The sequence below is a fragment of the Lepisosteus oculatus genome, chromosome 20 (genome assembly GCF_040954835.1).
Source record: "Lepisosteus oculatus isolate fLepOcu1 chromosome 20, fLepOcu1.hap2, whole genome shotgun sequence".
Lineage (NCBI taxonomy): Eukaryota > Metazoa > Chordata > Actinopteri > Semionotiformes > Lepisosteidae > Lepisosteus > Lepisosteus oculatus.
Window position 1 is genome coordinate 14,671,292 of NC_090715.1, and position 26,371 is coordinate 14,697,662.

The 26,371-nt window shown below is 37.8% G+C and overlaps 1 protein-coding gene across 1 annotated transcript in view; it reads right to left on the minus strand.

The window, feature by feature from the left end:
• The window catches only part of cdh13 (cadherin 13, H-cadherin (heart)), a 415,446-nt gene that overhangs the window by 155,693 nt on the left and 233,382 nt on the right, over nt 1–26,371 (minus strand). Inside the window, exon 7 of the mRNA XM_015368155.2 lies at nt 8,387–8,565. Coding sequence (XP_015223641.1) covers nt 8,387–8,565 — 179 coding nt within the window. The remainder of the gene's footprint in view (nt 1–8,386; nt 8,566–26,371) is intronic.

Below are 26,371 nucleotides of genomic sequence, written 5' to 3' on the forward strand. Positions count from 1 at the left end.
TGTGTTGAATTGTAAAATTGCTTCATAACACCAAATTAATCATTTACTGAATATTGAATCCTGGATGAGAAAGAGGTTCATATGGCAACATCAATACTTGGTCTAAATTGAAAAGAACAATAAAACCTATGGTATTGTACTCAAATAAACAAATTGCACCAATGCAAAAATTTACCTATCATAAATATTCTTTTGTTTCTTTTTTTTCCTCACAGTCTGAGACTGCAAAGTGTACAAAGTCTTTAAAACTTGAGATGTTTATCAGTATCACACAGGATACTTCATCGATAGCATTTTAACCCTGGCAACTGGACATAGGAAGAGTTTCAGAGAGCTACTTTATTTACAAAAACTAATTACCAGCCAGTTTTTAACTGTTCCATTAAGAAATCGCTTAATAGTGTAGCACATCACTGTGTATAACAATGGAAAAGAAAAAACAACTGGTCCTGCAGAAGGTAGAAACTTGTCTTTCAATAGTCTTTGTCATTATTTCTGTTCATTTAAGGCGATAGCTGCAGCAATCCAAGGAACAATCTTTAGCCAGTGCTTGTCATTGTCTGCATGTCATTCTACACAAAAAAATATCCTCTGGGCGGTAATTGCAGAATCTCTTGGCAATGTATTACCCAATTTAGGGTGATTCAAAAACTGCATTCATTGAGGACCCTGGATGTATTTAACATTTGTTTCCTTTCAGGGTCAAAGCAGCTCTGCTTTTAAATTGTGCTCTGCTATTCACAGCAACTATCCAACTTCTCATCAAATCTGCATTCCATGGCCTCACTCATCAAGGTTAACCACTTTGAACAGGTTTATATGTGACACACCTCACCTCTTGAAGTGCAATTTCGAAATTCGATGAAAATCCACCTGTGGGAACAAATAGTTCCGCTGACGCCCTGGGGGAGAGTAAAGGGAAAGAAACTCGGAACAACCCGGTGAATTTGGGATCACAAAATACCTACTGTAGGCAACACCAAGAAAAATCTCAAATGCAAGCACATCCATTCTAGGAATTAAATGTTAGCACACAACAGGCACTGAATTTCTATAGGGACTAGAACTAAACTAAAAAATCATCAAATTAAGTGTGGAAAGTTATCCATGACAATAATGTCAATTGGACATTCCTATGGACTGCTGACATCATACGTGATGGAAAAACTGGGACAACTGGGAATTTATTTAGGACCAAGAATAGGAAACCATTCTTTATGCAAATAGTTGTTGGTATTTGGAACAGGCTTTTCAGACAAATGGTTGAGAAATTCTGGACTCCTTCTGAAAAGTGCTGGATAATATGTTATTTTAACTTACTGTCGATGCTAAACTACCACATGAACATAATGGGCCAATTGGTATCCTTTCTTTTTTTCCTATGCAACAGCAAACTAAAACAATTTGCTTGGTAAGTATACAGATATTTTATGCTTTTACATTTGAAAAGCTACATTTTCTACGTATACAATACATGAACAAGATATCTACTGTAAGTACTATTGTCATGCATAACTGAGAAGGGCTTTTTAGGCTCTAGAGTGTAGTAAAAGACACCATAGAAATAAGGATCAAGGACAGGAATCTGTTTTTCAACTAATGTCTGAAATCAACTGCAAATGATACAAATGTGATGCATGTACTGTAATATGGTAAGAAGTCACGACAATGCATTCAGTTTAATGCATACCAAAAAAGATTTAAGATAGCAAATAATCAAAACACCTGATAGTGTATTGCGTGTGTGATTCCTAAAAGTCGGAGTAACGCTCGCAAAAAAAGAAAGAAAAAGGCATCTTTTGTGATACCAGCTATTAACAAGCTTTTCCAGTAAAACATCTGGTCTCTTATATCTTAGCATCTGCTACTCAAACCACCCCAAGGGAAGAACATTAAACATAATCTGCTAACTTACGTTAAAAAAAATAAAAACAAGCCTCACCATTTTTTAAAACATGTTAAATACAGCACAACACAGTCAAAGTCTATCACAGAAGGCTGTTTTCTTGCAAATCCACTCTGTTATGCCGTACAGTATACAGCATAACTAATTAAGACAAATCTTCTCTTAGGAGGTGTTTACACTGCTTACAAAGCATACAGTCTTTTGCAATCCTTTCAGTTGAACGATTAATTTAGAAGAAAAAATGAAATTTTTGTTTGAGAAGGGCCTGATTCATGCCTTGTGCCTGTTGCGTGCTGGGACTAAAGCAGTTAGAAAAAGGACGGGTGGAAGGGCCTAATCATTAACTTCCAGTTAACAAAACTTTGCATAAAAACTTCAAAATACTTCAGCCTCCCCTAGCACACACTGGTTTCTCAATTTAGATAGATAGATAAGACTTTATTGATCCCAAAGGGAAATTGAGAAATTTGCTCATCTCCTCTTCAGCCTTCTCTAATGACAGTATCGCAGAACGGGCAGAACTGCAGGAAACCTGCTGCACCTGACATGCTCTCCCCTGCTACACTGAAGCATTGTCCAGAGCAGTTAGGCCCAGTGTTCACTGATACACCCGTTTGTTTCGTTTGTCTGAGTCTCCTCTTTGGGTGCTTACTATGGGTGACAGGGCCTTCTCCTGCTATGCCCTGAAGCTCTGGAATTCTATCCTTAAGGATGTGAGAGCCACCTTCCCTCGGAACTTTCTTCTTAGTTAACTGATGTCTGTCTCTGGCCCTTTGCATCCTCTACCACACTCAAAAGCCTAACTGTTTATTGTACCTAACTTTTATCTCCTATCCTTTGGATCAGTGTGAGATTCCCACCTGTTTATATCCCTAGATTATGGTTCCTGTAACAAAAGAAGGACAAAACATCTTAATGACTATAGACCTGTTGTTTTTACTAATGTCCTGATGAAGATTCTTGAATGCATAATACTTTATCTCAAAAGTGTTACTGATTCACATCTTGTTCTTCCACAGTTTGCATAGAGGAAAACAGGTCAGTGGATGATGCTGTAAACAGGGGCCTTCGCTATATTTTGTAATGTCTAGAGTCCTCAGGTGCATATGCACAAATTCTTTCCACTTTCCACCTGCCATAATTTCAACTGGTGTCAGAATGTCTGTCTGCAAATACTGATGAACCTCTAGGATGTGTGCTTTCCCACTTAGTCTTTTTCTTGTAAACCAACGCCTGCACCTTCAGAAACTCTTCCACCAGACTAATTAAGTTTGCGGATGATATCAACCTTGTAGGTGATGATTAGACCCTGTATAGGAGGGAGGTGAGTCGGTTGGTATTATGGTGCGCTAAAAACCACCTGGAGCTTAATACCCTTAAAACAGTGGAAATGATGGTTGGTTTATGGAAACATTCTCCAAAACCTCCCTCCCTGGTATTGATGTGGCCATGAGCGGGATTTAAGTTTTGGGAAATTGTGATCTCTAATATCCTTAATGATTCTTAAATGGGACATGAGTATCACCAGTATCATAATGAAAGCAGAGCAAAGAATGTACTTTTTGCACCAGCTGAAAACTTTGGTGTCTCTCCATCAATTCTGATACAGTTCTAGCATTCTGACTTCCTCTATAAGTGTTGGGTTTGGCAAAGGGTCAGTCCGCACCAAAGGCAAACTGCAGGGTGATGTTCGCTCTCTGGAGAGGGTCACTGGTTGTCATCTGCCCTCCATTGATGATTTGTACAATTCCAGCGCAGAGACGCGGGCAGGAAAGACTGCTGATGACCCCTTCCACCCAGGTTACCACCTGTTTCATAAACCTCTCTCAGGAAGACACTACCAGTCTATTGAAACCTGAACCACCCAGTTTCTTTCCTAGGGCTATCTTTTTGTCAAACCAGAATTCCTACATATTCATACAGCATGTGCAATAGGTAATAATGAGATCCAAAAGCATGTTTTCTCGCTTGTTTCTGAAAACACAATAAATCCATGTCTACATTTCTCAGAATTTGCATGTCACCCTATGTTGTGTAAATATACTATATACTGTAAATCAATTTTCATGTGTTTTCTATGTCGGGTTTAAGATTATCAAAGAAAACACATCGCTTACAAGGAAGCATCTTAATCATCCCTATGCAATATTCTAAAAGGAAAGAAATTTGATTCTAAGTTATCCACACTAAAGCTAAAAGATACATACTTTTCTTATCCTCCTAATGACTTCAGCTATGCTTTGACTGCAGTTTCAAAAATTCATTTAATAACAAAATAAAACTGTAAAACAGAAAATGTAAAAAAAAAACCTGACTGATTCAAATACTGAGTAAAACAGAAATACAGTACACTATAGTACAGTACTACTATAACAGATGGGTTGTTTTATTGCTGGGGTAATTGGCAATGTAAACAATATAGAAGCTACTGTACAATATTTCACATTGATAAAAATGAGACTGGGGAAATAGTCTGAAAGATGAGAAGCTCAGAAAACAATGAACGCAGCATGACAAGGCATGTGCAATATCTGCTATTATTATACAAAATGATAAAAAAAACGGAAAACGTGACTGGACTAATGACATAGTCATGACTGTATTTGTAATATTATGTGATTTATGGACTTAACATTATAAACATGAAACCTTATAAACAGTGGGTCTCGAATATAGGCCAGTCATCATTAAGCAAGGGGCCAACCTACAAAGAAAAATCACAGAAGCATGGAGAATCTGGTAAACTGTATACGGTAAGATTGGAAAGTATGATTTTTTTGCTTCTATGTCTCCTATGTTTATCAAATGTTTAATGCGGTAGTGCATGAAAAGCAAACCTTAAGAATGCAACACTGTGAGAAAATAACATCATTTAGACTTTCAGACATCTGAAACAAAAAAAAAACCTGTCAGATAATTTGTGCTGTTGGAAGCACATGCTGTCAGGTTGTGCTGCAGTACACAAGGTTTTGCTAAGAAAAGAGCCAAAGAAAATTCGAAGTAGTATTACTTGAATTACTCCTGGCACCAAAGACTTAGAATTCAATATTTTGCCTTCCCCTTGGGTCACTTTAATATCCACTGTAAAAGCAAAGCCTCAATAAACACACAAACTGTATTACTCTTTAATCCAGTTAAGGTTTGTCCCTTCGGGCCAGGTGGAGTGAATGTTGGTATACTGGCACCATGGGACTAATTCTCACAATATTTTTAATAGCACCACATGCTTCTGAAATACACTTAAAAGTGCTTTGGGCATAAAAAGAGGGTTTATTTTTTCTCTTGTCAAGTTCAGTCCTGAAGCCCTGGTTCAATGTACAGTAACAGAGTGGGTATATTAATAAGGCAAAAAAAAGAAGTACAAAATTAACAGTATAAACTTCACAAGCTTGTTCCTCAGGGCTTTAAATAACACTGCTCATTGACCTGAAATAATTCTTAAATGACGCCTCCAAGGGAAAGATGATGGTGATGGGCAGTGACAGGGTTAGCAAAGGCATGCTTGCGTACAGATAACATGAGCGTATATTAGTAGAGCTATTTTGCTATCCATACTAATTTACAAACAAACCAAGTAACCGAGAGCAAAAGCAGTTTCAGGAAATTTTCACACCTCTGTTAAAAGTACCCCAGCCCTAAGAATTTAAGAAAATCAATCAATCAACCTGTCCAGATTTCCATCGTTCTGTTAGCTAGAGGCATCTGTCACATGTAAAGCTCAAATAATATGAAGCAATATGTCACTCATATAGAATATAGAAGCCATTACCCTTTGGCAAAAAATACAACCTTGTATTTTCCCAGCAGGCTCTGTCAAAGTTTTATAACTTAGAAACTCAAGTACCGTAGTAATAGAGTCTTGCACACTAATGTGTCAGGGATATTTAATGGCAGGTGGAAGAAATGTTTATTTGGCACGTCTTCTTCCAATTCCAGGTCAGGAGGCAGCCGGAGTCTATCCCAGCAAGCAATGGAACCAAGGCAGGGTACAGCTTGAAGGGAATGCCAGTTCATCGCAGAGTGCACACATGCACCCCAGGAGAACGCACCAAGAAGCCAATGAACCTACCAGTGTGTTTTTGGACAGTGGGAGAACACCAAAGCACCTGGAGGAAACCCACACGAACACAGGGAGAACATACAAACTCCACACAGACAGCACCTGAGGCCCAGAATTGAAACCAGGTCCCCAGCGTCCCACTGTGCCCCTCAGCTTTAAACCCTTCTTACCAATTTTATTTGGGTGCAATGCTGTTTATTGCACCCACTTAAAGCAAACCATAGATGTGTCATCATACCACGTTCTATGTTGTGTTTTACTTTGAATATTTCTGCCCCGTGGGTCATAGCAGCTCTCATGTTCAACCTTCTGCTATCAAGACATTTGGCAAGCCTGAAGTCTTCAAGTGGACCTGAAGATCCGGCCCTACATTTCTCACACAGCAGATGGCCATTTACTTTGCAAAAAACATGCCAGTGTTGCCCTCAGGCCAAAATGTGCTCAGCCAATGCGGAATTTAATGTCCTTAATTCACTTAGTCTGCCTCATTACAAAATTCAATTAGAGCAAAGACAACAGAAAAACCCGTGTTGACCTCCTCTGGGTCACTAAGCCCTGATACGTTCTGTACCAAACGTGCATTCAAAGTGACTTTACCTTGCAGGTAGGTTGCAGACTAGCTTTGAAATAGGATAAAAAGCAGCTGTACACAAGACGTGCAGTAAATTGTTTATGTCTTAATGCTTTTGGATATGTATTGGATGATATTTGTCTGACAGAGCTGTGTGTTGACGGTATGTGCCACTCATTGCTAATTACAGCTATCCTTCATAGCTCACTAAAGCTTTGATCCATCAGTGGCATATTGTAGATGTAAACACATATCATAAACTGTTATTTCAAAATGCATGCCAGGGAGCAAGATGTTAATGGACAGTTTATGTAAGAATGAGTACATCAAATTTCACACTGAAGCAATATGCCACAGCAGGTTACTCTGCCTGCTAATCAAATGCCATACATTTTCATGTTTTTAACTCTAAAACTGGAAAACACTTTCTGCTACGTGACTGTGTAAGAGTAAAATATTATTAGGAGTATGCCATAATAATACTATAGGTGTTTGGGATCTAAGGTTAAGATATTTCCAGAAAAGACATTGATGAATATTTATTTGAATATGTTTTTACATTAAATAGATATTAGGGAAACATTACACTTATTTTAGTTCTCTGTTACAAGGCATTATGACATGTGGTGTTTTTATCAACCTCTACAGTGGATACAAATCTGCACAGAACCCACAGAGCTTCAGATGACTGGCACTACTTTATGTTTAAGTTTTAGTTTCCTTCCATTTCGTGTCCAATTACTTCATTGCCACAAAGATCTCTCACTAATTGCTTTCACTGGCATAAAAAGTTAATTACAGCATACCAGTATACCAGCTAAGCAGAAATGTATTTCCCACATGAGTATTCAGTGTCCATTTGAATTGTAAAATCCAAAATCAAAGCAATCCATGAGTACTAGTGGAAGAAAACACAAAAACCGTGGTAAAAAACATTTTGTGAAAAATGTAAAAAGGCTGATACCAAGGAAACCTGCCATAGAAAAAAATCTGCTTGATGTCATTCTGGCAAAATTGATTTTCCATTTTTCTCTAAATTGCTTTCCACCCAAGAGTAATTTTTATATTTTTTATTTATTTTTGTCTAAAAGGGTAATAATACAATATGGGGAAAATAATTTCAATCCAGCCTCTCATACTTTTTTCTCTTAAAAGGCTCATGGATAATCTTTGCCCAAAGTCTAGCTCATTTTTGGTTCCTTCCAGGGGAATTGATCTTTTTTAAGGTGGGGGGAACTATTTGCACCTATTAGAAGTGAAGGCTTTACAAACCATACAAATGCATTTATAAAGTATCCTTTAAAATCACTGATCTTCACTTTTATTTTTCCTACATTATTGCCTTAAGTTCCAGTAACACTTCATTCACTTACATTTGTATATATCAATGATACTGTATATGGCAACCTCTCTGAAGAAGTTTAAAGTAAAGTATAAGAAGCCCTGGATAAAGAATATCCCCTTTTTACTTCTTCTGCCTTCATGAAGACAATTGCCAATGCTGTGATGTGTTCTGCCTACTCCTCCTCACTCTGGTGTGTGATCATAGGACTTTTACAGCTGCCAGGTAAGACATGAATATCACTCAATTGACAATTCCTTCAGATGAGTGCGGCAAGAGATATCCAAAGGAGGAGATATCCAAATTTCTCCTTTCTCCTGTCCAATTTCTCCTTTTCCTTTCATGTCCGAAGAGAAAATTTTCGGTAATGTGTACATCACACCTGAGAGTGACAACATCTTGAATTTGTTTTGGAGATTATTTTGAATCGGTGTTTTAACAGAAATAAAGACTACAGCCCACTGAGGTGGGCGTGAATCAAGGCCATGGTGGCAGAACTCCCGTTACCTCTCTGTCCAGCAGCCCAGGGGAGATCACAGTGACGATGTCGCCCTTTTCTGGATCGATGTAGAACATGTTTGGTGAAGGCTTGTCAGGGGTCTGTCTAACGATGTTGTATCGAAGCACAGCATTGTCGGTGTTGGGGTCATCTGCATCGTATGCAGTCATTCGCATCACTGTGGTTCCTGTAGCAAAAAAAGGCACTTGTTTTAAAATCCAGATCACCATCAGGCCCCACGTTCCTGTTTGCACCCGAAGATGTGGTTCCTCGAGCTGACTGGCAAGGCCAAGGCCAATGTTCAAAAGCCCCAAAACCGACTGTTCTCTGCACTGCCCCTAAGTGGTGAAATTACCTATTTAACAGTCAATACTGCAAACTCACCCACCATCTGAAAACTCTTCACTTTAGGATTAGGATGTACCTGATCCCAGAGGCTCATGACTAACCCCCACTGACTGACTGTGTTGCAACTGCCCATCAGTCAATCAGCACTGAAACTCCTAAACAAAGTGCAACATCCTAGCATTTAATAAACACTGTTCTTACTGGTTTTTGTGGTTTTACTGTTGTTTTATGCAAGTTATCTCCGCCATTTACTGTGCATCTTGACCACGTGATGACAGTGGTTGCAAAAGCATCTGCAAACAAATAAATGTAAAGTAGAAAAAAAATATATGTATGAAATAGCCTGGTTTAAAAAAAATTAAAAAACCTAAAAGGAGCCGAGTGTATGGAATTTGAAGGCAAGCAACTGAAGATTGAATGTATGATTGTATGATTGTATCAATGTATGATTGTTACATTTCTAGAGAGGTGCAAACAAACTGCTATTCAGTGTACTGTATACAAAAGTAATAATTGCAGTATTTTTCAATATGATCATATACCTCAGAACTCAGTTGTTCAAAAGGTACAGTTTGGATGCTGAAAATATGAGTAACTTGTACAGATTGTGACATGTATCTGATGAGGAGTGGGGGAAGGTGTATTGATCAATTTCTTTTTCAGAAATATGTGCCACTAACCCAGCTATCTTCTCACAAATGGGTTACCTCCTGAGCCGTACACGCAGGATGTGAGCTCCACACTGTTTGCAAGATAGTCTGAGCTTCTTGACACACACAGCAAGGATTTACAGTAAACAGCCTGTCTGCAGCTGCACTCTGGGGATGAAAACATTGCCTTCTCCTTTATCAACCCGTTGAGATACACTGATGCATTGCATCTATCAAAGAGCCCCACAGGAAGTCCTGTCAACACATCTAAAAGAATGACTGGTGAAGTGTAGCCAGTGAGACCCGATATAATATTGGCCTTCATGGTCTCCACAGCGGTTGCTTGGACAGTAGTTTCTTCGCAAACCAGTGACCTATAATTTCTTGTTTCGTTGAAGTGTGCTTGCCAATCAAAAAACTGCAGTGAGACACAAGCAGATTCGTTTGTTCCAACACTGTGCCAATTAGCTCTTGGGGCTTTATTCTCATCCAGATCATATAATATTGGTGCTTTAAACAAAACACTTCCCAACTTATTTGTAGATGGACATCAATCAATCTGCTTCACTTAGAATATATTCTACATCATTTCATTTATCTTCAACACAAAACCCAGATTCAATTTCAATAAAAAAAAACAAATATACTTCCCAAATATGTCATACTGTACTAATATACGATACTCTTACTGTATCAGATTTTAGTATGTTACTCATACTACTTAATGAAGATTTAAGCATAAAAAACTTGATGTTAAAGGCAACAAACACAGCTGATATTCCCAAAGTATAAATGGGTATGCAGGGGTATGGATTTCTTATAAACATTATGCACGGAGGTCAGAATACAACTTGGAGGGAGATATCATCTCTTAACAAGACATCTGATGAACATGCACATCCCAAAGAGCAGTAAGGCGGGACTCGAAGGTTACACAAAGAGTACACATTTTCTTCATTCCACTCATGATTTCTGGTTGTGCTCAGAAACCTGCACACCTTTGGGAAATCACTCAAACCTTGAACATTCAAACCCCACACAGCTTCATACCAAATAACATGGAACCTTGAGGCTCCATTGTTGAGCACCATGATGTCGCTATGGCCCTGTGTATCACTGGTTTGAATCTGGAGCTAGCTGATACTGGCCTTCCCCAAGATGCATCACACAACTTTCAAAGGGTCCCTGGAGGAGGATGAGCATGAACAACCAAGATCTTCTTCACCTTTAAACATCATCTCCTTTAAGCTGTAAACAGGCTCCAACACAGTTCTGAACTCATGTTTATACTCCCTGCCATAGGGTCTGTCTCTGTCTAGCTGAGACTTTGAGACTGGTTGTTTGCTCAATGTTCTTACGGCTGCTATTATTATTATTATTATTATTATTATTATTATTATTATTATTATTATTATTATTATTATTACACATTCTTAAAAAGCTAAGAGGTCCCTGCTGGCCCTGTATTTAACTAAAATAATTTGTTATTCCAAATTAAAAAGAAAATAAAACAGCCATAAAACAATAAGAATGGAATATGATTAGAATGCAGATGAACTGTGCTGAGAGATGCACGTTTTTTGGTTTTTCTGAAAGACATTTAGGTCATATTGTGTATTCTCTAGTAACCAACTGTTTGTTTTTAATGTTATTTCTAATAAAATAAAAGCAATTGGCCAAAACAGAGAGAAAGGCACAAAACCAAACATGCTTTCAGAATTGAAGAATTCCGTCACCAGTGTGGAACAAACTCTGGTTACTGTGTACATATCCCACTTAATATTTTTCTTCCCCCCAAATGAAGTTACATAAAGTACTCTACAGGTTTATGTATATTATTAGTGAAGTGAACAATTAATAAACAAATCTTGATTATGCTTACATATCAGACAAGTAAAAGAAAAATGTATCTAGCCTTTTAATTTTTTAATCCAAACTGGAGGAATAAAATTGTGGCATCCCATTATTTCTCAGTGCCAGAGGGGTGCAGCCATTTTCCTGAGCTGTGACAGTAAAACACTGACCTGCCTGACATCCGAAGGTCAAACATTAATCCCGTAATCACACCTCATGTAATTACATCTGCTCTGTAATTTTCTTTTTCTCTTAAATTACATTTACTTTTATGTGTTATGTCCATTAAAATGAACCATTGCACTTAAATGAATTCAGAGCAATATTTAAAGTAGAAATGAGAATTCCATCCCTGTGAGTTCACTGGTGGGCAGAAATATATATATATACATTTTTTAATTCAGTAAATCTAATAAAAGAGAAATGCACTGAAGAAACATATATGGTCCTGGTATTACACACCTTAAATACAAATTCACATTTTCATTCTCTTGTGGCCCACGTTATGCTGCCACTAGAGGAACTGCAGATAAAGGAGACATAAACAATACAATTATACTGTACCTCTGCAGTTTTTATTCTAAAAATAATTAAGTGTAAGTGAACTGCTGACAACAATAACATGATATGGGAAAAATGATTTGAGAAACAAAAGAAAATTCTCATTTTAAACATGTTTTGGTGGTGCATCCATTTAAGAATCTGCAGCAATCTGAACAGGTCTTTATCCGAGATTTCCATTGAGAATGGGACGATGTACACACACTTCAGGTTCACTCCACTGTGCCAGGAAATTGTATTAATAACGCCAAGCAGAAATGCTATAGTGCTTCTTGTCCTGTCTGTTGGTGGATTGTAAAATGCAGAGCAGCTGTGTATGGCCAGTGGCACCACCTTCACCTTGATAAACAGACCAAAAGCAGTCACCAATATTCAGGCTCCACCTATCAGGTAGTATTGTGAATCACTAAAGATACAGTACATAATCACCGAAATTCACGGCACAAGTGCAAAATGAGCCCAACTGTCCAGTTACAGTACATTCCTGAGAGTACATTTTTGTCTTCACAATTGATAACTATCTGATATCCCGTAGATTCAAGGTTCCTAAATAGTGGTGGACGCAGCCTGTGATAGAAATGTCTAGTACAAAGAACATTTCAAGGAAACAATAGTTCTCTAAATCTATCTTAATGTGAATTACTGAAGGTCTCTAAAACATCTAACTGCCTAACTAATAGGTGATTAGGCAAATACATGACATTTACTGTAGTTTCATATGAAAATTGTTGTTTTTTTTAAACATTGTGCCTTTGTGTACTTATTTGTGTCTTTTACAAATACCATCAAATAGATGTACTGTAGGACCACTGAAGTTTAGTGGCTCAAATTATTCAACATGTGATACGCTTGACTTGTGGGAAGGTGATTTATCACCACTGGTCTCCTGCATTATGAAAACCAGCTCTGCGCTATTCATATTAATGTTAATAACACGTTGCAATGGCTAACGAGATTAATCAGGGCACATTTTAGATTGTTTCTTTATTTTACTTGATAAACAAAGACATATTGTGAAATATTACAGAGAATAGAGAGGGTTTAGGGTGCACATTCTACATGACATCCATGCCATCAGGAGAACAACAGAAAGAGTCTATCTATATTAACAGATCTGGGCAGAAACAAGTACTACAATATTTATACCTCAGGCTATTTCACTAAGTCAAATGGAGCAGAAGTCGCAATTCTATCTTACTACACATGGGCCAGGCATATTCCCCATGAAATAATTTATGTTGTGGTTGTAGGAACCCATTTTATAAAATTCCAAGTGTCTCAGTACGACTAATTTTGTTGAGCTTTCAGTAAAAGTGCCTAGTTGTGAATTGGTTTTAATATTGTGCTCGAATGAGATCTGCATATTTTATTTATATGAAAATAATTTCAGTACCCCTGAAATTATTTCTTGGCATAGAAATATTTTTAAGAAATGATTTAGACATCTAAATGGTTTATATAGAGCATAATTAAAAAACAATACTGTGAAGTGGTTTTGTCATGATTGCTGGCATTTGAAGCTGGGTATTTACAAAGGCTGAAATGATCTGCATCCAATTAAATATATTCCCCCATGCTCTGCAAAAAACAAGCTAATCAACTCCAAAACTAAATGCTCAGTACAATCTCAGTGGGCTCCATTTTTTACCAATATTGTGGTTACTGAACTCATTATGAATTTCAAAATAAAGTCCTGCTATAATTAAGTTGATATGTAACAATTCTTAGAACTAAATGAGCACTTCTACAGTATTATGCAAAAGCTAAGAAATTAATATTATGCATTTGCACTACAGGGATCCATTTTGAAGGAAGGTCATCAACAGTGGTTTGTAGTAGACTAAATAGAAAAAGGTGTGTCTTGCAAAGATTCTGTCATTCTGTCACACACTCACAAATCAAAACAAGATAACGAATGAGAAAGGGTTCTGTGCTCACCATTGCTATATTTCAACATAATCTATTTTAGTCTTCCAAAGCTGTCACTGGTTCTGTTTGAAGTTCTTACTGCATTTCTGCCATAAGCGGCTGAAAGTAGCCGACTGTAGTTGACAATTTTATTTGATATGGTGCCTCTCAAGTCAAGACACCAAAAGCGCTCTACAGTGGACGCACCGTAACTAGCCTGAGGAAATGGTATTTTAAATGGCTTCTGGAGACATGCAAATACAGTCTTACACAAACTCATGTAGAGCTCCACAGTTTATGTTATGGTCTGGAGAAAGCCTTATTGCCCTCTGTGTGATGCAATTCTTTTCAAATAAATGTTCTCAATTATACATAAAAAATGTATTACACCTGTACCACCAACCACCACTTTTTTCCAAAACACTGTATTTTAACATACTGCACAATATGACATTTCACTCTGAAATTCTGTCATGCAAACACTATGCTATAAAGGTGCTCCAGGGCTTTTCGATTTTTCATTTTTGTATTCTGCTGTGCCAACTTTTCTTGTCGTTTTGCTTCCTTGGACAGGGAAAATAATTTTAACTCATTTCTGCATCAATGCAGACATCAACAAAAACTGCTGCTTTGCCCTGTAAATCCGTTTAGAAAAAAAAAAGGTATTAATTATTTTCAGAACAAGCAAGAACGTGAGCTACAAAAGTGGCATTTTAAATTCCTGCCAACACTAAAAGATAGGTGCTTTGGTTTTTGATAGCTTAATCAAGATCTTTCCACAGTAGACATTTCCTTTCTCATTTATCACTGCCCACCACGTCCTGCAGTGCCATAAAGATAGAATCTTATACTACCGTACAGCAGTTGTTCCCAATCCCAGGTCTGGTGACACTGGTGACTGTTGGCTTTATTCCAGCTGAGCTTTAAGGTACACAATCAAACCCTTCAATGACTTAATAATAAGGTTAATCTGAGCAGTATATTTGCAGGTCTTAAACATGTTGGACCTTTAAGCGTTGTATTTTGTAAGTGAAATAACATTCCAAACTTGTGACTAGAAACAAAATGCAAATATTCGATTGAAGCAACATCTTAGATTATGTAAGGCTTCAATTGTCTCATGAATAAAAAACCAGCAGGACCAGGCATGATGGGGAAATGCAGGGAAATTCAAGTCACAATAGCTTCATACTGTAGCCGGCACCTGAACTGATTTCTCTCCAGTTGTCAGGCTGAGAAATCTGATGGAGTTAGGGGCTGTGCAAAAGCAGAGGCAGGAATCCGGAACAGAGTCAGGGGAATTGTAACACATTACAACCAGTATTAGACTGATCTGGCTAAATTTCAGTCTTCATTAATACCAGCTAAGGCACAAGAAGAGGACAGTCCTTCAGAAATAAGGAAAAACATTTCACTTCCCTTGTTAGCTTTTTTTCCTACTTCCCTGAGGTGTAGTTATTGTACCACAATGGGAATTAAAGAGCTGGCCAGATGGGTACTGCAAAAGCAGCTCTATTCAGATATGCTGTAGTTGCTGGCGTTAAGCAACAGCATAAAGTGTTTGATATGGGCACACACTTGCACTTGGGGATTTGTAGTTTGCTGCAAAAGCATTATACAACAGTCTGCTCACTGAAAATGGATATAGAAGCACATTACATATTCTCTAATCTTTCCATTCATTTTATATATAGTACTTATGGGAATGCAGAGAAAAAGGGATAAAGGACTCTGCAGCAATACAGTCCCTTCTGTATTCATTTCATTCACTTTTAAATTACCATTGCCACCATACAGTATTTTTTAATGCCCATCATAAGAGCCTTTAGAATGTCACATTTCTGTTGGTTAATGACTTGTTATGTTTTATGTAAACCAAACTATGTTTTATGTATCTCATGGACCAACCACGACAACAACGCAATTGAGTGCAACGCATTCTCTTAAAGGAACTTATTAAAGGGATGCTTAACGCCGCAGGGCCATCCATTATCTGTAAGGTGTTTATTCTGGTTGGGGGCATGGCAAGACAGAGGCAAATCCTCTCTGCTCCTCATGTCAGGACCCTGCAGAAAGGACCAGCTGAGAAGCCTCCGCCATGAGGCTGGCGGGGGGTCCTTGTTCTTCCCGATGGTTGATGTGGCTGTGGAGGTGCTTGAGCAGGGTTCTAGGCAGGAGTGGGGGCGTCATTTGGTGGTGGTTGGGAAGGAGTTTTATCTTTGGAAAGTAAGAGTAAATGGGACCAAACAGCATGTATCAGAGCTTTATATATTTATACTAACCACTCCATTTCCTTATTAGAATTAATATCCTGTGCTGCTTGTTTGCTTTATTGCATTCTGGAGTGCAATCTGTAATGATTAAAAAAAATGTCAAAAACCTACAGTTTGTAGGAACGTGTGGAAAAGCGCTCACTGGGCACCACTCTCATCTTTCACCTGCAAAACCCTCCTGTCTCCTGTACAAGATGAAGCGCGCACACGTTCTCTAGAAAAGAAAATTTTCTCTAAATGCCCAAGGGAATTCAGAAGAATTTTAAATGAAAGTACATTTTCCAGACAGATAAAGTCCACATATGAGACTAGGAGTTTTTGTAAGATTTATTATTGTTCCTGTCAGGGGCCATTGTATAATTGTATGGATTTGCACAGAAAATTATGTCTGCAGGGCTTAATTTAAGCAAATATTCTTCTAGCAGTTTGTTTAGAGAAGACGACGCTTGGCAAGGCCAATAACACTTTACAAACCAACATGAAGATATTTCTTCTAAAATGCATATACAGTATATATCCATTTATCCAATTTCAACCAGCAATAGACCTATTCTCAAAATAAAAAAAAATTCAATTTGAAAATATTTCCCCTAAAATGTCTAAACAATATACACTCCACTTAACCTGAAATAGTCTTATTCTCTATAAAAGTGCCATACCTGTATATTTGTTTATCTTTCTACCAAAGGGGTAGCTCCCACTCTGTCGTTTGGACCCTTAATAAATAGAATGAATGCTTATTTTGCTGGAAAGAAATGTGTTATGAGACAACCTCAGTGAGAACAAAGGCTGCTTTTTTCATAAGCAGTATATAAATCTGGAAAACATGAGGAATTGAAAACACAAATTTGCTGGAATTTGACATGCAACATGTATTGAAATAATATTATAAAAACAAGCTACCAGAAACAGTTCTGTGCAATTATTTACAGTAATTAAGAGAAAAGCTCTTTTACATTCTTCAGTAAGTTATTCCACAGATACTCAGCATTGAAAATTGTTCATTTAAAATACTTCACTTAAAGCTTTAACCAAACTGACCGGTGCACTTGAGGACAAGCTTTGAATTTGTCACGATCGTTACTCCTCCTCTTAAGGGCACTCCAGCCCTTCCTCGTTCTGTCCCATTCCCCACACCTGTTCCTTATTCCAGCCCCTCTTTAGTTCCACCTTAAAAGCCAGACGCAGGCGTTTGCCCGGCGCTTCTCATTGAATCCCGTTTCATGAGAGCCCAGGGTCCTGCCGCATCTGGCTCCGTCATAGTTTTAGTTTCCTGTTCCTGATTCCCTGTCCCGCCGGTCCCGACCCGGTTTGGTTTTTAATTACTTTGGATGGATCCCCTGGTCGTGGACTCTGCCTCCCATTTTGGATTTCCCTTTTGGATTTATGCCGGACTCACTTCCCCTGGACACCTGCTCACTTCGGACACGCCCCCCTGTCTCCTGACCCACTCCTGCATGATATTTTTCCCTATTGTTTCTTCACCTTCCGGATCGTGTCGTCTGCATAGGGTCCGGAAAGAACTGTTCATGACAGAATTCTAAAGATGTTCAGAAAAGCATTACAATCTGAAACATTTCTTCACATTTTTAGTGCCTTTCCACAGCAAACTGTACAAATCTTTGCTCTGGGAAACTGGCCAATACAGATAAGAATGCAAACAGATGAAAGAATCAATTTAAGAAAAACAGATTTTCTAAATTTGTTTCTTTCCATTTGACCCTTAAAAGGCAATATTATTGAATTAGCATCAAATGTAAACTGAGCTAAAAGGTGTTATGCATTAATAATCTTAGCTTTCTTTAGGGTGTTTTTTAAAATTATTTTTTCTCTCTTAACATTAAGTAGAACACAAAATAGAATTTACTGGAATTTCTCTAATAATGCCATGTTTAATCCAGATCCTGATGTCATGATGCTGCTGACCCTATCTCTCAATAGTTCACGCAGGGACCTGCGTCAGCATATGTAGGCTGGAACAAGTAAAGGTTTCTTCAATGCTGAAAAGAGAAGAAAAGAAACACAACGTTTCGGTTATGGAGCCTTCTTCGGGTGACGAAGAAGTACCTTCTTTTATTTACACCCGAAGAGGGCTCCACAGCCAAAATGTTGTGTTTCTTTTCTTTTCAGCACGGAAGAAACCTTAAGTTGTTCCACAAACTCTCAATATTCACTTATTATTCTGGCAAATATAGTATCCTTCGTTTATATACACTTTTTGTGGTTGTTGTAAAGGCAATGTCCTTAACTTCTTGGATGTTTTGCTTATTTGCAGTATGTTGTAACCTGCTTTTCACATATTGTGGGTTTTTCGCCCTCTCTTCCTTGCCAATCGCTCCAGCTGTTGCAGGGCTGTGGAGGTGCACAGCAGCCTTCAGTTCCTGCCACAGGTTCTCTATGGGATTTGTCCGCACGGACTGGGCCCCTCAAGGAATCTCACCTTCTTCTTTTTAAGCCACTCAAGGGTGGTTTTGGCTTTGTGTTTGGGGTCACTGTGCTGTCAAGATGTGAATCTTTTGCAGACTGTTCCAGGTATTGCTCCAGGATCTGCCTATATTTTGCTCCATCCATTCTGCCCTCTGTTTTGACAAGCCTACTAGTCCCTCTGGATGAAAAGCCACTCCACAACAATATGCTGTCACTGCCATGCTTCAATGTGGGGATGGTGGTTTGTGAGTGATGAGCAGTGCTCTTCTTTTGTGAGATATAACACATTATATAGCATTATGGCCAACTAACTCAATTTTTGTCTCATCAGACAGCATTTTTTTCCACATTGTTTGGGAGGTTCCTACATGCCTTTTTGCATATTCAAGACAGGATTTCATGTCAGGTTTCTCCGGCTTCACCCTCGACATTCTACCACACAGTCAAGGTCTATGGAGGACCTGAGCTATTGTTGACTCACTCGCAGTTTCTCCCATCTCAGTTATGAGACATTGTAGGTCTTTGAGGGTTGTTTTCAGACTCTTGACTGCTTCTCTGAACAATATCCTTCTTGCCAAACTGCTGCACTTTAGAGGACAACCTAGTCATTGACGATTCTGAGAAGGTTTATGTGCCTTCCACATAATTAATTATGATAATTGGTTTAACAGTGCTCCTTGGGATACTCAGTGCCTTTGAAATCTTATTATATCCCTCACCTGACTTGTGCTTGTCCACATGTTCCTTAGTTGTTACAGAAGCTCCTTTGTCTTCATATTGCTTTGCTTCATATTGCTTTATATTGCATATAACGGTGGTAACCCACACAGACAGGTGCATTTAACCTTACATAGACAGGTGTGTTCAATCTGAATGGTTAACCACTTTAATTGCACACAAGTGGATTGCAATTAACTGCCAATTCTGAAAGCAATGGCTTAGGCAGAGCTTATTATGGAGTGTTAATGCTAAGCGGGTAAATACTTTTCCAATGAAGAATTTTAGTGTTTCTAACTGATTTATTTTTTAGCTCCAAACTTTTAAACACATCGATATTGTTCATCAAAAGTGAAAAGAAATATCTGAGACTATCAATTTTTCCAGTTAATAAATAAATAAAATGTGACAAAATACAATCGGGGTCAATATATTTTACATCCACTGTATTTAGTTAAGCCCTTATCACTTTGTTCAACAGTATATAGTCTTTGTCACGAAAAATGTCCCATAAAGAATGCTGAGAGTGTCACATACATACAGTGCAGAAAAAACAAAGTGAAAAGCAGCTGGAACCACAAACGGATATCAAGTGATGTTATTGACCAGCATTCACAAAGGCCTTCATGAAAAATGAATGTAGCAATAAACTTTCCGTACTGTAGATCTTTGACCAGAAGTGATTGAAGAGATTTTTGAGATTGCACTGTTTCCTGTTTTTACCATAGCAACACAGAAAGAAGACTTCATAAAACTCATTAAGTTAATTGATTCTGATAATCCTACACAATTCCGGCAGTCAGAATTACACACAGTATGTCCACTGTGGCCTTATTTACTGTGTCCAACTATACCTATTGATGTTACTATTCAAAAAGCAATCTTGTAGTCACACTTATTTCACATTTCCAGACAGAATATATGCTGTTTTTTTTCTTTTTCAAAGACAGGTGTAACTGTTTACATATCCCAATGGCACCAGCAGCTGTGTGAGCCTGACTGTTTTTTTCAGTAGGTGTCTGCATGCTGTTTTGACAACTTAAATTACCCTGAATGACTGCTTCACTAAATAAAAATTACAGGTAGCCTAAAAAATTCAGTTATTAATAAATAAACCTTGGTGTAGGCCTTTTTATCTTAAATTGCTTATTGCAGCCATGTGTTTATTTTTTCTAGATATGTCTTCAAACAGACTTAAACTGAATATTGGAGAGAAAAATAATTATTCTCATGGGGTCTGTACAGCAAGTACCTGATAACTGTATCTGAATGCAGAAAGCCGCCTGAGGGATGAGCAGACCATCACAGTCTTTGCTATCAATTATTTAGCCACCTCTTTTATTTATTCACATTTAAGAAGTAAAAATTGTGACAATGTTGCACAAAGCTCAACATTACCAATGTGAAAGGTTAGGAGCATAAGACCAGCACCAAAATAACCTTAAAGGTGCTTGTTGTTTATGATGTATACATAGCTATGAAAAGGTCTTAGACATATGATTCTACTGTTTTAACACAATGTACTTTCTTTAGGTAGAGAATATTCTATGGTAATCTTCTACTAAACTTTCAGTTATCTTTAAACTAATCAGTAATTCTGACAGATGTGTATTTTGAAGTATGTAATGCAGCTTTGTGGACAGGGAGAGAAGGAACATATGATGTTAATGACAAGGAAGACAGAAAACACTGACATTGAGTTCTGATTGGTAAATGTGACAGCGTAGCTACCACAGCACTTCCATTTGCTTGGTTTGGTTTGTGCAAATACATACTGGCACCTTGTTCACTCCAGTGGTTGTCAAACACCTTATTTTTCACAATACAAAAACTGGAAAATGTAGGCTGAAATAAATTAAATAAGTAAGAGCAGAACGTGAGCCCAGGGGTCCATGTTAAAGTAAGACTAGAAAATGTATAGACTTAATTGTGTCCTTTCTGACAGACGAAACAAATATCTCAAAGTGGCAGCAGTTGTATCCATTAGTCTATCTTCCATTTCAATGATCCCTGACAAGTCAATTAAAATGTCCTCCTGTGGAAGTACCCTTATCCAAAGTATGACAGAAGGCATCGATTCATGGAGAATACCTTCTTTTGATGGGGAGAATGCAAGTATCAGAGGTCGATATGTTCAATTCCACAATCACATAAAATAGGATCTAAAGAATAAAAGACATTCTAGGGAATGTGTGCCTCGCTATTTCTTTAAGTGGATAATAAAGCTGACTAGCAAACACCGATTGCATTACCATCCTCTTAATCTCCAATGATTTTTTTAATGCATCGTTAAAGTTTCATTTGAGTTCCTGATGATCATTTTCTACCCAATTTACATCAATGCAATTAAACACATTTTTGGGGGGTATTAACCTAGGTGTTTTGCTTTGTCATTTCCAAGAAAGGACAACTGGTTCAAAATTAGTATGGTATACAGCACAAATTCTAAGATTGGATTTTTTAAAACAGGAATATTAACTGACCCAACAAAACGTTTTCAGGTCATCTTGTTTGCATCAAACCATGATTGACGGATTTTCAGGTGATACAGCTCTTCTCACCTGTTCTATCTGTAAACACATATACAGTAAAAACCTTCATGAAGGCTGACAGAACCCACTTACAATAGAAACCAAATATGACAACCTGTTACGAATACTTCAAGGTTATGTGTATTTGCAAAATGCTTATGAAGGCTAATGTGTGCTAACAACTAGAAGTGTTATAGAAGTCTAATAGATACATTAAAAAATGAACAAATTACGTATGATGTTAGTTACAGTATATGTTATATCTCCCTCCAAATGAACGTCCTACACTGATGGGCTGAAGCAATTAAAGTTAGTCTCGAACAAAGAAGATGATGAGGGGACAAGTATTTTATATCCACAAAGACAAAGTCAAGCCAGTGGATGTCATCAGAATAAGTACTGTATAACAGTATAACACCAACCAGTGGACAGCAGTGTTATAGTCTAAACACTTTAAATACGTGTTTTTAGACCAAGTAACAAACCCGATTGATCAAGAGACTTTAATATTTTTTTATTTGTAGTACAGAACTTCACATGTCACTACTTTGAAATTTTTATTTAATAAATTTAATAAGTTTCAACTTACATCCCTCACAGTCCAAATACTGCAGAAATATGCAACAACCATCTTCGTAACTCTCCATAATGAGCAGGGCCAATATAGTAGTTAAGAGCAAATACTGATAAGGAGCTGGCTGGCTACTGAGGATCTGACATGGATGATCACACTTTCATATGAGTCCACTGCTCCACCACTTCACCTATAATGCCAAGGTAAGGCCTGTAAGTAATCCATTTAGCTTTAATTAGAGAACTGGACTCACAGCCTCACAAAATGACATAACATTTAAATTTCAAGTTTAGCAACCTCACCTCATCAAACTTTGATGTATCGTTAAGCGAAATTTAATGTCCTATTCATCCTTACAGAAACACTGGTGACAGCCGTGATAGAACAGTGTGCCAGAATGATTTATCAATATGGATTTAACGTCACAATTGAGAAGTTTAAATCATGGCAACCAGGACAGCACAGCAAGGGATATGCCCATGGTGAATCTTCACAAAACAATGTCCTAAATGAAACTATGGAGAACAGTACACTATTAAATGCTCCACATCCAAGTGACCTCAAAGGCCATTTCCCAACATGCACACTTGCGGTCTTGTGCCCTTCATATGCATGTTCCTGCTCAGGTCTGCAAAGGCTCAGGGTGCCCTGTTTGTAAATTTGTGTTTCACAAGGGTGCTCACCAGTGCTCTCAATGCACCCTTTATGTACTCTCTGAAGTCCACATCAGAGCACATTTCACAGAAGGGAATTACCCCCAAATTCCTTGCAGAAAATGGTGATGTTTCATGTTCTAACCTATCAAAGCAAAGAAAATTGCCATGAAGAAGAACATATTCAAGTAGAAGTAAAATTGAACTTTTTAACAGTTTTAAAATAAAACTTCATGAGGCTACTTTAGTTTCATACAGTATGTATCCTACAGTAGGTACAAAGGTTTGACATACTGTAAAGCATTTTTTTTATCACCCCATTTCGACGGATGAATATTTGTTTACCTACAGTGTTTTTTGCATATGGAAAGACAAAGTATTTAATAGCACAAAACTTGAGGTATTACCAAGTTTCCCTTATTTATTTAGTTTACTTTGACGTCTTTGAATCAATGCTGTTTAATGTGAATGCACACGTTATGTTCATCATGCCGTCATTATTGTACTGGAACAGACAAAATGTATTTAACAGTAAAAAGCTTTGAATAAACAGAGAGCAGTATTGCTAGGTTTTCATTATTTCGTTTGCTTGTTTTGAGTTGAGGTATTAAAAGCTTTAAAATCTGTAAAAAGATCTTATATTGAATACATGACTCAACAGGCAACCAATGCAGAGACAATACATTTTGCATACAAAATGTATTTAACAGTAAAAAGCTTTGAATAAACAGAGAGCAGTATTGCTAGGTTTTCATTATTTCGTTTGCTTGTTTTGAGTTGAGGTATTAAAAGCTTTAAAATCTGTAAAAAGATCTTATATTGAATACATGACTCAACAGGCAACCAATGCAGAGACTTAAGCGTAGGAGTGATATGCTTCCAAGGTCTGACGTGAGCTAGAGATCTACTGTAGCTGCAGAGTTTTAGACATACAGTATTGCAACTTACTGAGAAGAATGTTAGGGAGTCCATAGAGTAAAGAATTGCAGAAATCAGGCATTGATGTTATAAATGCGTGAATCAGACACTCAGCATTGGACATTTATAGACGTTTCTAATGCAGGCAACAATTCTATGATGGAAAAAATGATGTCTTAATTTTTCATGTGGGGCTTGAAAGACAGGAGAGGATCACGTGTGACAGCCAGATTCCTGACTATGTATTTTTTTTGTTTGTTTGTTTTGCCTCTTCCCTAACTCTGTATGATTCCATAACAAGCCCATACTGAACACTATGACTCAAACTAAATTAAGAAGCACTACACTGTGCTTCTGTTGATGACTTTATACACCATCTTTGCAAACTCTTTAGGCTCCCTGATTTTTTCCCCCTCAAATAAGGAGTTTGCTCTTAATGTCCACCATGGCATGAGTCAGACATAATTAACTCTGCATGCAGTTAATCACAGTCACTGATTTTAACAACACCTCAATCCCTTTCAGAGAGCAATAGACTGTTTCTTTCACTATCCTCTTTATAATTCAGAAACAGCCATTGACTTTTCCTGATGCTGGTGATAGGTGTGTCATTGATGGTTCAAATGGAAACCTCTTATCTGAAACAACCTGCAATAAGTAGCCCACAGGCTACCTCATAATGAATCAGCATTGTATTTCTGCAGGCACAAATGAGACGACAAGATAGCTAATTCTCCAGATCCATTTAGAATTTCATTTAACAAGTCATAGAGCTTGACATTTTCATGCACATGGAATGATGAAGAATATGATGCATAGAATCAAATATACTTTTCTCTGTAAAACAAGATACTAAGACATACATGGCTGATCCGATGAAACCTCAAAATGGTCTCACATTATTTTCACTTTAATCTAATTTTTTTTCCAAGCAAGACTGCAAATGACATCCAGATATTATATATCGTGTTACCACTCCACTGATCGGGATGGAATAAAGACATGCTGACACTCACAAATGTCCTTTGAGACCAGTTGCATCGGGTGGATTGCTCAAACCCACAGTACCCTGCCGAACTGAAGCAGCAGTGTTTGTCAAACAAGGCAGCTCCCACTAATGTCACCCAAAGCCCAATACGCAGCTCACTACAGCATAAGAGATGAACAGGACGGCCTGGTGTTTCTCATTCACTGATACCATGTGGAACAGTGAGGAGGTTTGCATGCTTGAGGAAATCTTCCTTCCCAGTGCCCTGGTCCTCTGCACTTCAACACCAGAGGCTCCATGTGTGCCTCAAACAGGTTGCTTCTCCTTTTGTTTCAGTGCTCTCCATCACCCAACAGCCCCCTAAAACCAAATCGCAATTATATTTATAATAAGTCTAGCCGCTGGTAAAGTCAAGCACCTGCTTTATCTCCACCAGCTTTTCCAGACCTGCCCCAGAGTCCCTCACAGACAAACTGTTTATCTCTACAGCGCACCAAAATGCTAAGCCCTTGGACTCCATACAAAATCAACCAGGGGGTAATGACAATATTCTCTACAAGTGATTATAATGTAAATCTCCGCTGAACAGACAGGCTGTGGAGAAGACTTGACTCTGTTCTGGATTTATTACTGACATCACTAGGCGCCAGCTTAGCTAACAGGTTTTTTCCCAAAGCCAGTGAAAAGGAAATGAGGAGTGAAACGATCCTGCAATCGATTTGATTACCCTCGGCATTCACAGGTGCGCTGCTGCGATTTTAAGCTATGCCTTCTTTTTAATACTTCAGAGGGAGCTTTTTTTCTTATCAGCAAGTCGACATGGAATGCAGGCCTGACACTAGTCCTTACAGTCAGCCTTAAAGTCAGCCAAGATATTCGAGAAACTATTTCTTTTAAAGTTTAAACTTCTGTAACAGAAGTGAGGAATTAATTAAACGTCCACATCTGTACAATGATATTGATAGCATTTTGAAAACACCTTTTGCGGAAGTATTTTGTCTTTGCAGTCCTTGATGAATCATTCATTCTTGTTATTCTCATGAGAAGTGACAAAAAAGGGTGGAGTTTGAGCAAAGGAGATTTCACTAGGATCTGGTGTTGTTGCCATTGAACTGACACATCCACCCATATTCTAACCTCTTCATCCAGTACAGGGTTGTGGAGGAGCCTGTGAGTGCCCTGCGATGGACTGGTGTCCAGGGTGTATCCTGCCTTGCCCTTGGCTTGCTGGCTTCTCCATGACAATTAATTGGATAAAGTGATTAGATAGATAGTCACAACTAATTTAAGATAAAAAAAACTGTTTTTGTTCAGACACTTCAGTTCACAAAGAGCTTGAATGGTTCAAACATATTTCATCACAATGTTTTATTTATTGACATTCCGACACGTAGATTGTGTTTAGGCAAACCTTTAAAAAGTCTAATGCATTATATGAAAGAATTCCATTCTTTCTGGAACATCGGTATACTGCCCTGTAAAGCTTAATACTTATTTATTGTGGAAAATTAATATGATTGTAATTAATATTAATTTTAAATCTATTATCTTCCACAAAATACTCAAATCTGAACACATTTGAAGGTTGAAT